This window comes from Anoplopoma fimbria, chromosome 6 (assembly GCF_027596085.1).
Source record: "Anoplopoma fimbria isolate UVic2021 breed Golden Eagle Sablefish chromosome 6, Afim_UVic_2022, whole genome shotgun sequence".
NCBI lineage: Eukaryota > Metazoa > Chordata > Actinopteri > Perciformes > Anoplopomatidae > Anoplopoma > Anoplopoma fimbria.
The window spans coordinates 26,402,388-26,415,408 of record NC_072454.1 but is presented as its reverse complement, the minus strand read 5'-3'; the positions used below and the strand labels follow the sequence as shown (position 1 = coordinate 26,415,408).

General features: G+C 41.2%; 1 protein-coding gene across 1 annotated transcript in view; it reads right to left on the bottom strand.

Moving 5' to 3' along the window:
* col13a1 (collagen, type XIII, alpha 1) overlaps nucleotides 1–13,021 on the bottom strand; it is a 109,417-nt gene that overhangs the window by 37,644 nt on the left and 58,752 nt on the right. Inside the window, 9 exon segments of the mRNA XM_054600179.1 lie at nucleotides 1,928–1,969; nucleotides 4,238–4,264; nucleotides 4,686–4,712; nucleotides 4,809–4,835; nucleotides 6,549–6,575; nucleotides 6,864–6,890; nucleotides 7,720–7,755; nucleotides 9,362–9,412; nucleotides 12,548–12,574. Coding sequence (XP_054456154.1) covers nucleotides 1,928–1,969; nucleotides 4,238–4,264; nucleotides 4,686–4,712; nucleotides 4,809–4,835; nucleotides 6,549–6,575; nucleotides 6,864–6,890; nucleotides 7,720–7,755; nucleotides 9,362–9,412; nucleotides 12,548–12,574 — 291 coding nt within the window.

Genomic DNA, 13,021 nt, shown 5'->3' with positions numbered 1-13,021 from the left:
ATATTATTATTCAGGGCAACAAGTTTGCATGAAATTGAATGCATTATCCTAGAGTACATGATTTATTTGCACATGTGTTCCAACTTAGAGAGGTTCCTAACACAAAGCATTTCAGTCACTCAGCAATCACGGTGTTATTGCAGGAGAACACACATGTACGGTAGCTCAGGACCAGAGAGCTCTGCCAAGCTTCTATTCTAAGATAATGGAGAACATATCCGACCATATTAGATCCATATTTTGTCATTCCTCCTCTGTACTGCAGTGCAGAATGTGTCCAGATATGATTTATATCTCTGGACATGTTGGGATTTTCTCAGGGGTATACACACACTGTTATTGGCAGAGTGCAGCTGCCAATGTGCTGTTCAGCACAATTTGACCACATGGAAGAATATTCTAGAAGGAAAAAAAAATGCAATCGTTTTATTCTCATCATGATGGTAACCCCTTATATCAGACGGTCAAAATTGATTGGCTGATATATGAACTTTGTACAGTCTGTTAATCCATCTTGTGTTTTAAAATGAGCCACACGGCAGCTGGCCTTTTTTTTTTTTAACAGTACCAGGGACCTTAACCCTAGTTTATTTGCCATAACCACAATATTTCCCTTAGATAGTTTCCATGCATAGAAACTGGGATTAACTAGAATCATCCATATCATATTTCTTAAACGGTTGTGGGTAGATTTTGCATTAGCTAAATGTGTCTCTGCAGCAAGGTAATGCTGCATTAAATATTATTATTGGTTTTTTTTCATTTCATATCACACTGCTCATATTGAACTAATCTGCAAAATATTCCCAGTCAACTTTTTGATCTGTTTAGTATCATTTCTTAATTGAGGTAAAACCAGTTGGTTGAAGGAGCACCGATTCAATGTCAGATTATTAATGACTAGTAGTAGCACTCAGGCTGAGCAAAAGGAAGCCTCAGTTACAAACTGGAGGTGTGGAGTTTGAAAGGGTCTGCCCATGAGATGCCACCAAGATGCATTGTGAGGAATGTAAAATATTGCTTTTCTTTTTTTTATTGATTTTTCAGTCTCTTTGGAGTCCTTCAAATTTATTTTAGTGAAATCGTAAGTACCTTTAAGGTCATGGAAAGAGGGTGGTCAGGGCTAAACATAATGATTATCACGGTAAACACTATTTGTCCGTACTTTGTGCTTATCAATGAATGTAAAACTAAAAAACTGTCACGCATCATTGACAGAAAAGGCCTTGAATATGCGTAAACATTCAGAAGCAGTAGCAACGAAAAGTTGGTTAATTACAGCATGACGGCGGAGGCGGGTTGGGAAGGTTTTGGCGACGGATGATGGCGGTTGGCATCCACAGGGCGGCAGGGAGCAGAGGGGAGGTAGGGGAAGGAGAGAGTTGTACCTTGAGGCGTTTTAGGATTAGAGGGCTTATTGAGGGCATGTTGCGTACGGTGATGGGCAACATCTGTCGGGGGAGTCACAAAGCACAGGTGGCCAGCGGTGCAAAAAGGTCACAGGGCAAAGGTCACCAGGAGGCCAGAAAAGGAAACAGGGTAGAACCAGGAGGAAAGATGGGGGGGAGGGGATATGGAGGAAAAAGAGAAATAGAACATCAGAGTGAAAAGCAAGGAAATGGGAGGGCAAAGGAGAAGAAAACGGAAACAAGGCTGGAGAAAGGAAAGACAACAAAGGCACCAGCACAGCAAACTACGGGCTTGGAGTGGCTAAGGGGATGGTTGATTTACTGTGATGGTTCAAATTCTTCGATACCGTCAGTCTGTTGGTTGCGAATCATTAAGCATCCCCTATTCAGGATTTATGTGCATCAATGTCCCCATTAACAGTGAGCCAGGCCCCTAGATTGCAGTGGAGCAGAGGTGGGCGCCAGTCTTGCCACAAAGAGAGTACAGCAGTACAGTTAGATTGCACATCCAGACTTACTGTGGCCAACTGTCCAACACAGGGCTGTACAATACGCCGCTTCTGTTGAGATGACCAGCAGGATCAGATACAGTTTAGGACACCGCGGTTCAAGTATGATCCCACTGACAGCTACATTTCCCCATGACACCAAGTAGAACCAGCTACATGCAACTTGCCTACTTTTTACATAGCGTACATATTTCCACATTTTTTTATTATGCAGCAACCTTTGAAGCAAAGATACCTTCACCAAATACCTGAACCCCCAAAATAAGTATTCACTTCTCTTTACTACTTTAACATACATAGAGTTAATTCAGTCTTGGAACATACTTCTTGTCATTGTGTGGTCAGTCACACTTTAATAAAGTAGATCAGTTGAAAGCCAAAAATAGCAATAGTACTTTTTTCTATGGAAATATGTACAGAATGTTATCAGTAGATATAAGTAGGGGTATAAATGTAGTAAGTAGGCAAGTGTGCTGCTTTGTCCCTCACCATTTCCAGCTATCCACCCAGATACTAACTTTATATTATGTAACATCTTTTTATAGATACTATAGATCTCTTTTTGGTGGATAACAGAGGGTGGAAGGGTGCCTTGGCTCTATAGGGCATTGGCTCTCTTTGCGGCACGACTTGGTGACACCCTGCTGAGGGTTATCCATCTGGGTCTTGGCACCCACAAACCTTCAACATCAGAGCCTGACTGGAGCGCAAGGCAGCCAGGGTTTTCAGAGGGAGATCCTGCACAAAGAGGCCCTACACACCAGGGAAGCGGTCATTTCAGTCAGAACGGGTAAAGGTGGCATGTCATGTCTCGTGAAGCCTGAATTCCAGATGATTTCAGTTTAAAGGGATTACTCTGCTTTCAGAGAGGCAGATGTTCAGATGGATATCAATCTAAAAATTAACCTATTTGTGTTAGGTGCAGAGCTGGAGTCAAGAAGTGGTTAGCCTAGCTTAGCATAAATACTGGAAGCAGCTGGCCTGGCTCTGTGCATAATGAGAAAAAAATATACTTAATGTCCGTTTGGTTTAAATTTCAGGTGAACAGACATTTAAAAAAGTAATTAATGAAACATATTGGGCATTACATGAAAACCTGGCCCATCAATAAACTTTTGCTAAACAGTCAGCTTTGTAGCTGTTGGTTGGTTTATCTTTTCAATTTGGACAGAGCCAAGCTAGCTGTAACTCACTGCTTACAGTCCTTATGCTAAGCTAGGCTAACCACACCCTGACTCCAGCATTGTACTCACAAAGATGCGAGAATGATATCAACCTTCTGGCTCTCAGAAAGATGGTGAATAATCATACTTCCCAAACTGTTAAACTACTCTTTTAACAGTAGGGCTGCTGCTGAAATACACATTACACAAAAACACAAGATATATTTGATGATTCAGCTGGATTTGTCCTGAGACTCTTTCTCAACTGAACATTTTACATCCACCTACAGTAACCCCCCAGACCCCCTATGGTATCACAATGGGATTGAGGCCTGGAGTCTGAGCAGACTCTGGGAATGAACTTCCCATACATACTGATACAGGGGGACATATAAAGAAAGCAAATCCAAGAGGCATACTGCTCGTTAGAGAAGGGGGCCTGGGGTAAAGACATCAAACCCTAATTCCTCTCTGGGTCCTTCTCTCTCTGACGACTCCTTCTGAAATGTATGTAGCCTGAAGCATTTCCTGTCCAGAGATGTATATCACACAATGTATTATCAAGATGACTCCTAAAACCATTTCAGTATAGTGCTGTTATCTTGAGATGCTTTTAAACAAGGTAGTAAATGTCATGACAAAAAAAATAAAACTTTGGTCATCTTAGCAGGAGCTGTTTAATAACTGAAAGGTTGAATTACGCAGGAAATGGACTCTAGATGCGAGAAATCCCCCTTTACACAGGAGACTCTTATTCTTGGCACCCGGCACACAGACTCTTATCACTTAGTGCTCTAGCAGGATGCCTGGTAATTGCCTTGTTTTCTCTCAACTAGCCAAGCCCCAGAGTAGACGGGCCAAAGAACTGCAGAGCTCCTCACTGTGCTACCAGCCACGTGTCTGTCCAGCTTCTGTGGTAGTTAACCCTTACTACAACTTATGAACTTTTCTATTCTGTTCTGACATGAAGAAACTGTACATACATGCTATACCCTGTAGGATGGACAATAGAACAGGTTATATTTGTGTAATGACATTAACATTTATATCGCAAAAGAGGCTAATCATATATATATTTTTTTTTCTTTATTTTAGCAAAAACACTGATGATGAAGTGCTTTTTGTGTCAAAGAATTCCACCAAAAACGTTTCATACCCGGTGTGTGTAGTCTCCACAGACGCCCTGGAGAGAACAGAAAAAAGTGTAATCAGAAAAATGAAGACGATTTAATTTTAAAGATTCTTATCAGAAAGTCTCTGTTATAAACTGAGCGCAATATGTGTAAAAGGAAGTGTTTAGCAGGCAAGGAGGGTTTAACAAAAATAAGCTTTCATATTGTAATATAGGACTTGTAAGGTTTTGGAGCTTGGCTCATACTAGGGACTAAAAGTCCGGATATCTCGGCCTCTGCTGCTTCAGCTTTGAACTTTTTATGTAATCCCTCTTTTAAGAGTTCCACAACTTTACGGAAATGCAGTGCTAATTATCTGGAGTTCCCCATTACCGAAAAATAAACATCTGAACCTTTCTTCATCCACTGCTGGCAGATAAACTAGATAGGTTACTTGGCCAAGTGGTCAAACTACTGTAAACCATGTCTCACCTTCTCCCCTTTGGGTCCAGATTCCCCCTAGAAAGAAAGAATAAAAGGTGAATGAGATAAGAGAGTGGTTAAGCATTTAGCAGGTTATTATCTCAGGAATGATATCAGACTTGCGGAACTTACTGGGTGTCCTTTAACACCACGCTGACCCTGTAAGACAACAGTAGCACAGTCGGTCTTAAGTCTTAGATTTGCAGCTTCACAAAGAATTCAACATGACTTAACACAAATGGCTCCAATAAACATGATGGAAATGAGTAAACATGCCAAGGTATCAATCAAACTGATGAATAAGCTATTGCAGGAGTCTTTTCCAATTACTTGTTGTGGTTGAAGCCACTCAGTTTCACTTCCCAGTAGGCCCTGGGGTGTGCCCAGTGTAAGTAGCTGTCAGAGCTCAGCGACTGGTTGATTAATGAACTCGGGAAGAAGGCCCAGTAGGACACATCCACTTCACCCCACGCTGCTGACCCCACAGGTTCGGCAGCTCCAAAGCCACTTTGTGAAAGGCAACAACATCTCTATACATCTACCAGACCAGCCCTCAAAGCCCGTTTTAATGCTCCCTGACATCTGTCAGGAAGGAGGCTGAGTAACAGGAGCTCATTACGATACCATTAATCAACATTCAACATTATTTCAACAGTTACCAACCCCACTTGGTCTCCTGGAAATTCTGGCATTTGTACCGACATGTAGTTCTCTGGAGCTGTCCCCCTGCTTTAGAAAACAAATCCCCAATCAGACCAAGAGTAATGGTCCACCAACAGAGGCTGCGAGAAGCTACTGAAATCAGCAGGGAGCGTGATAAAAGCCAGATCGTCTGCCTCAGCTGGGCAACACTGAGATGACAGTAAGGGCACACCACAACACCAGTCAAGAACAGACCTCTTTTATACAGCAAATCTTTATTGAAGCTGGAAATTATTCCAGAGGATGATCTAAATTGGTAGGGAACATTGAAGAAACTCCAACAGTCAGAGTGAACGAGCATTGCTATCGGATGATTCTGCATAACCTCATAATGTGTCCCATTATGGTGTTTCTTAAATTTAAATGCTTTTTGTATCCTCACTTTTCTTTTTTCGCTTTGCGATACCTGTGCATGGCAGCTACAGTATGGTTAGGACACCAAATGATCATGGTTATGGTAATAAACTTTTGTTAAGTTATGGTTAAGGTTTGACTTCTAAATGGCTTAAGTAAGTATAAGTTTAAGATTGTGGTTAAGCTTAGTAAAAGAAGGAACTTAAGAAGTCTGTGACAGAACACAAACAACTACATAAAGGACATAAAGGACACACTTCTTCCTGCATTGAAACTGAAGATTAACTTAAATGACCTGTGGAAGCAGGAAATCCACATACTTTCTTTGGCTTTGTAGCTTTGAGCCAGCCAGAATAAGATGGTTGGTTATGAATGACACTGAAATGGAAGACCTTAAAAACACAGTCCTGCTTTACCGGCAGCATGATGCTCATTGTATGGCTAATAAGAATACAGTGATTTGGGGATATAGAATGTTAACGGTGAAGCAATGCTTGAGTCTTTAAATGTCCTCTAGCCTCAGTGAGTGTAAATCCCTTTGGGCCCATTCAACTTGGTCAGAGTTTTTACCTACTAACCCTGATTGAAAGCCAGAGTTTGGCTTACAGCTCCCATCGGCCTTGGCCTTTCCCTACTGCATGCAACCCACTGTTAGTCACTCACTGTGTGGTATAAATCAGGTCGATCATTTCATATTTGCTTTGGCTTGTGGGTGTAAATTCCATACAACATGCTCAAAATGTTATGGACTCAAATGACTGGTGAGACTGGTATTGTAGTTCAACTATGTTATTGACACATTTAAGGAATGCTTACCATGTCCCCCTTCGGTCCGTTCTGTCCCTGTGTGAACATCAAAGCAGTGAGTGCAGGTGGTATAATAACTGAATCAATCCAAACAGATACCGCCACCTGATTTCCTCAGAGAAAGTTCTTAGAAATATTTATAGCATGTTTATCCCCGCCCGAAAATAACAGTAATGGCACTAATAGAGATTGTATTACAATGATGACCATAATCATTCTTAGCTTAATGATGCTCATTATCATCACTGAGTGCTTCTGGGTACTGAAGAAGCACTCAATTACTGAAGTTATTTCACTTTTTGACAGGAACTTGGGGAAACTCACAGACTTGCCATCCAAGCCAATTGGACCCTAGGATTAAAGGAGAGAATGGTATGTTTTAGTACAAATGGAGATCAGCAATTGCATTAGAAATGACTGCACCAGCTAGTTCCGTTACAAAATCAGTTGGATTTGCAAATACTCACTAAATACATAGCAGTTAAAGTCAAATGCGAAGGTGTAGATGAATTCAGTCATGCTGGCAGTAAAGTGAAATGTATGTTATGATAAACCCGACTGTCCTGTTCAACAGGGCCTGTAACTCGTAAATATCTGGACTTCATACATTCAGCTGCAGGCGGAATGTTGAAATTATTTTTATTATACCTACCTTGCGTGATTTTAAAATAACAAAATAAAGTTTTCTCCCTCACCCACCCGACTCAAGAGCAGTTCAGCAGCCTTCAGTGCTGGTGGCCAGAAGCTACATTGCAGCAGAGCTAGTGATTGAAATAGTATTGTTGTTTAAAATAATTTCATTCTTTCATAATTCTTTGCTTTTTTTGCCTTTTACAGAATTTAAATTTTAGATTTTACTTTGTTACTTCTAATCAAGCATGTAATTAAGAAGTGATATAGTCATTGATGGTGTATCATTCAGCGACAATTAGGAACAGTTCATAAGAAAGGTATTCAGATTTACAAATATCTAGGAAGTAACCATTCATCGGCATATTATCAAGCTCTCAATTCTCAATTCACAATCTCCTATCACTATATTCCAGAGTTATTTTGTGAATAAATTAGTATTTTTTAATTTAGCTTATTTAGGTATAATCTAAATATCCAGCTTCTTCACCATCACCATCATCAAAGCATCGTTTACAGTATCAACCTGACACACGTGGTCATGACTTACTGGAAAGCCTGGAAACCCTCTTGTCCCAGGTTGTCCCTGAAGAGAAACAGAAAAACAAGCAGTGTGTTTGTTGTTGTTCTGCAAGTGTGATTTTAAAAATCATCTGGAAGCAGGTCAGTGGAAGTGGAAGCAGTTCTCTCCCTCCACTGCACTGAGGTTTTAGGTGAGAACAAACATTGATTTTGACAGCAGGAGTCATTCTGAAGACTCTGGGGAATCCATTCAGTTTGTGTGTGAGTGTGTTCTCACACAACATCAATGGATGTTGAAAAGGAACACTGAAATGAAAAGCGTTCTTATCTGACAAAGATGTAGGACTAGGGAGAGAAGGAAAACAAGCTAAATGAGTGTATGTCAATAACAATTAGCCAGCATACTTCAGCATAGCTCTTCAAACTGGTATGAGACATGTAATATCCCAGGGAAAGCAGTGATGGGAAAATAAAGATGTAGGACAAGACAATTACTAGGTAAGACAATTACAAAGAGGTGAGACGTGACTAATGACCCAGACAGTCTTGAGGCCGAGGTTGTTACGGGCAGCTGTGAATGGTTCCCCAGATGACTGTAAGACGCATCAGGAAGCTCTTGGAAAAAACAAGTAAGTGAACCTTGAGGTAATTCATTTTTTCTGTTTTAGCAAATACTATTTCCAGGGTCAAGATTTCATTTTCATGATCAACTTTTATGCCAAGATTGGTGGGAAGTATATACATAATAATGATGAAATCTCTGCAAAACGCTACTAAGCTTCTTTCTTGAGTTAAGTAACTATCATGCTCAAATATTACGGCCACATGCATGAGTTCTAAAACTTAAGAAAAACGGAGAACATTTCATACATCTAACCCGATGACACGACGATGTTGAGAAGTCCAGGCACCGGGATTGCCTTTACTGTCAGTTCCTCTCCTTTTCCTCACTTCTCTGTTGAATTAACACTCTCGTTCCATCTAAGGTCACGACTGAAGTCTCTTATGTCAATCTCACCTGCTGTGCTAAACTAGCTTCTAAGTGTTTCTGACTGACTGGCTCTCTAAGCTCGGGTCTTGACTCCTACTGCACAGAGCTTCCGCCACAGCCTGTTATTCATTAGAGGTGCCTATTACCATCCAGCAGGAGTGGGCACACACATGTTCAGATGGTAGGAACCACCAATTAGAAGAACAGATGTGTGCTCCACTTAAATTGGCCAGACTTAGGCCATCTTTTAAAAAAGGTATATTATGGTACTTAAGAGGCCACATTGTCCACCTGGAAGAAAAACTAACACTGAAATGATTTGGCCTCATAATAAGAGAATTTGGTTCATAACAATAGGTGTCTGGATAACTAACATTGAGCCCAGTTGAACCAGGATGTAGTTTCTTGCTTCGCTTATGATAAAGTAAGCATGACTAATGATCCAACATGTGGCCAAATGCTGCTGTTTCCACACAATTTGTAATTAGAAAGCAATATTCTATAATTTGTGGTGCATTCATGTGCTTGGTTAGACTCTCCAATTGTCTACTTTAATCAACAGAACTGAAAGCCTGTTGTATTTAGGATCCCTAGTGTGTTAAGCAGGGGTCTAATAAAAGGCTTGGTTCGAATCAAGATTAGAGGTTTATGAGGTGTAGGGAGAGGTGAGGGCACTTACCGGAGGTCCTCTTGGACCAATGATAGACAGACCTGGCTCGCCTGGTGCTCCCTATCGACAAATAGAAGAGAAGAAGAAACAGGGAAATGTCATTAGAGAAATTCAGCACGTCCAAAAGCAAATAGCTTTAGCGGAGGCAAATCCTTCCACAAGCTTCCGTTCATCATACACTGTGTCTAATCCCGATACATAAACACCTCCTCTCAGACAACCGTGGTGGACATGCATAGAAATGTAAAGCTCTGGTCTCACTGGAAAGTTACTTGTTGAAGCTGATCTGTGCAATCCTGGGATAGGTGGTGCTAGAGGCGTGGCGAGTAGGGTTTAGTTGGTTAGCTCCTAGCTAGCGAACTAATTGCTAACAAGCTAGACAGCTGGGAACTGCTTTGGCCATTCTGTCACAATGGCTCTCCAAGGTAGTTGACTGGTTATTATCCGAAATCAGCAGTGCTGCTGTATAAATGTGGAGTACCTCTGGGCTCTGGATTTGGCCCAGAATAGTTAATTTGCACTGATATTGCGGCGGCCTGAGCAGCCCTCCTGAACCCCCCCGCACAATCCAACAAACCGCTGAGGCCACACTGGCCAACTCAGGTTTCCAGCACTTTCCATTATTAGCTTCTGTCCTGCTGAAGGGAAACCCTATCCCAGGGACATATCTGATGGTCATCTGTCAAAGACTGAGGTGATTCTAAATATTCCTGAACAAATGTCTACTTCAGGAGGTCAAGAATTTGTTTTTCTCTCTTGGTTTGATGTCAGATGTATCACACGGGGGGCCAGAAGGCAAAGATAATGGTGGAAAAACAGGGTTCCAGTGAAGCAGTTTTTAGTTACTTCCTTGGTTTTCTACAGCTTTAGTGGGTTAGACAAGTGAAGATCAACAGACACACTTGTGTAGAGATTGAATAACTTTGATTGCAAGAGGTCAAGGCAACGAGTCAAAGTTAGAATCACAACTAAAACCAGGACCCACTCATACACCCACATAAAACCATGCATACAAATAGACGAAACTATGTAGATCTCATTTCCTTCTAGATGGAATTTTTCTTAAGGCCATTAGGAGTGTCGATCTGCTGTGGTTCTTTTGCAAAAACCAATCCATCACGTCTTTCTGTTTTTTCTCTCAGCCTGGCTCACTTTGCCAGTCTCTTGCCCCAAACACCGTCCCACTAAACCCACAAAAGCCACTGGTTTGAAGAGCGCACTGTTTGACTTCATTTATTCTTATTGAGTCTGCCTCACTCTTATTTTCCTGAGGAAGATGCTACCATTGTATTGAGGTGATCTACAACCAGGTCTGCTGTGTATAACTCTGGTACTCTACTCTAAGAGACTTACCACACATGGGACAAAACCTGATTGCACTATTACAATGAGTTCCCTGCCAGGAAATAAAAGGAAACCAATCGATTATTTTTGGCTGAGGATCTGTAGAACGACCCAAAAAGCCACCAACTGTCAGCTTGTCGGATAATGTCGGTTCTCTCACTTCACTTCTTCAGTCAGGCTGTGAAACTTCACTTCCTTTGAGAAGTGTTTCCCTTTTCATTGAAAACACAACCCATTGCAAATCATGCTCTATTTAACAAGAACAAATCTGTAAATCTGCTGTATCTGGCTTTGAGGCCCAGTTATGAAGAGGATTTAAATCTGACAGGCACATGCATTTGCAACATGTTGAGGTGAAACGTGAGACACCTTATTAAAGGCACAGCTTGTTAGATTTAGTGGCATCTAATGATGAGGTTAAAGTTAACAAGCAACAATGTAATCCTGCGCTCACCCCTCCTTTTCCAAGCGTGATGGAGAACCACGGTTGCCCTCAGGTAGTGAGAGTTATCTTTAGGATTTTATAGAACCCATAGAACCCATTTTCATTCACATATTTTGAGGTGAATATGGCCCTGCCAGTTTCTCGCTCAGCAAATTTTAGCCTACTTCCTGAACCTTCACTCTGTCTCTAAAACTGAGCCGGCTACAGCCTGAAAGAAACTATATTGCTCAACATTGTCTGTGAGCACAAAGAATGAAAAAGTGTGCCAAACGTTTTTTCCAAGCATGTTCAGCTTTAGTATAAAGATGCCCTGTGGAGTGTTCTAGTAAACTCATTTTCTGTTCAAATTCAATGTTTCTTCAGTGGAATTGTTTGAAACCATTGGTATGCATCATGCACATGCATCTATGCATCTATCCATGCATACCAAACTGGGACCCACTTCTACACACTCTGATCATTGCTACGTAGCTCTAAAAGTGTTCCACAGGTTAAGTTTTCAGATAGACTTGTGAGCAGCTATGCATGTAATTTGATGTCACTTCCACATCTGAGGAACTTAAACTCAACCTTCAGCAAACTGCAGCAGACATTGATACTCTTTGTGGGTGGAGTTCATTTCATTGATGTGAATAAAAGTGATCATTCCGATTTTTATGTGACCGGGCTGCTGACCATGACAGATTTACTGCATGTTTACCGTCTCTGTTGACACACTTATGCAATTCATGAAGCCAAGTGGGAGATATCGGAGCCTACAGTAAAATTCGTTTTACATGTAATTTCCACCTTGAGGCCAATATCAATCTTTTCCCTCCCAGCTGGCAGCTTATATTCGTGGTAACTTCTATAAGACGGTTGTGCAATGCACCAGAAACAACATTTATTTATCTCAGTATATAACTCTATTCATTCTAAGTTCTCTTTGAGGAGCCCCTACTCTGCTGTGGCCTCTATAAACCTTTCTCCACTTTCTTCGGGGAGTCTTAAATTTGAACTTTCAGACGCTTATGTGACAAATCGTTACTATTGTGTTTCATGGTGTAAAGAGTTCAGGTAATCCAACCAGGGTGGGAAACCATTAACAGAATGTGACCCTCATGATGTTTGGAAATACAGACCTGAGTCCCTGATATAAATCACATGCTACCTGTACAGTGCACAACTCTGCAATTCTAACCACCACCAAGTCACATTTTAGCAATGTCTGAAATGAGCAACCTGATTATATCCAACTATTCTACGACTTGCGTTGATGCAATCTGACTAGTTTGACCATAGACGACCAAGGTAAGAAAGGACACCAAATCAAAACCAGAAACTTAGAGGACAAAATTTGTCTTCGAATGGTGCTTAATTGCAACATTTTAAGTAATCCTGCTAATGGCATATGGTCCCAAACTTACCTTCTCCCCTGCTTGTCCTTTTAAGGCCTGGGATCATCAGTCACAGCAGACATAGTCGCATGCAAAAAGGTATGAAGGGAGGAGACACAAGAAAGAGAGGAACCAGTGTTAGAGACATGGAGAGGGTTCGGGGCATGCAGCATCCTAAGGACTAGTGATGAGGAGGTTGTGAAAGAACTAGGGCTGCTATGTAAGGCACAGTAAGGCTGGCCAGACCACCTAACGCTGTCTCACACATCCTCTCTTTGAAACTTTGAAAATGTGAGATTCAGTGTATCATGCTGTGTTACGATTACATGACTGAAGTTTGTCTAAGAAAGTTGTTTTGTCTTCCTTATACGAACATCAAATGGAACACTGGTACAATTTTTCTATATGAGGCCATATTACACAAAATCCTCATCTACTTTCTCTACTGACTCCTCAACTATGAGCTACAGACACATTAAACCTAGTTTATTTTATAAGATCGCA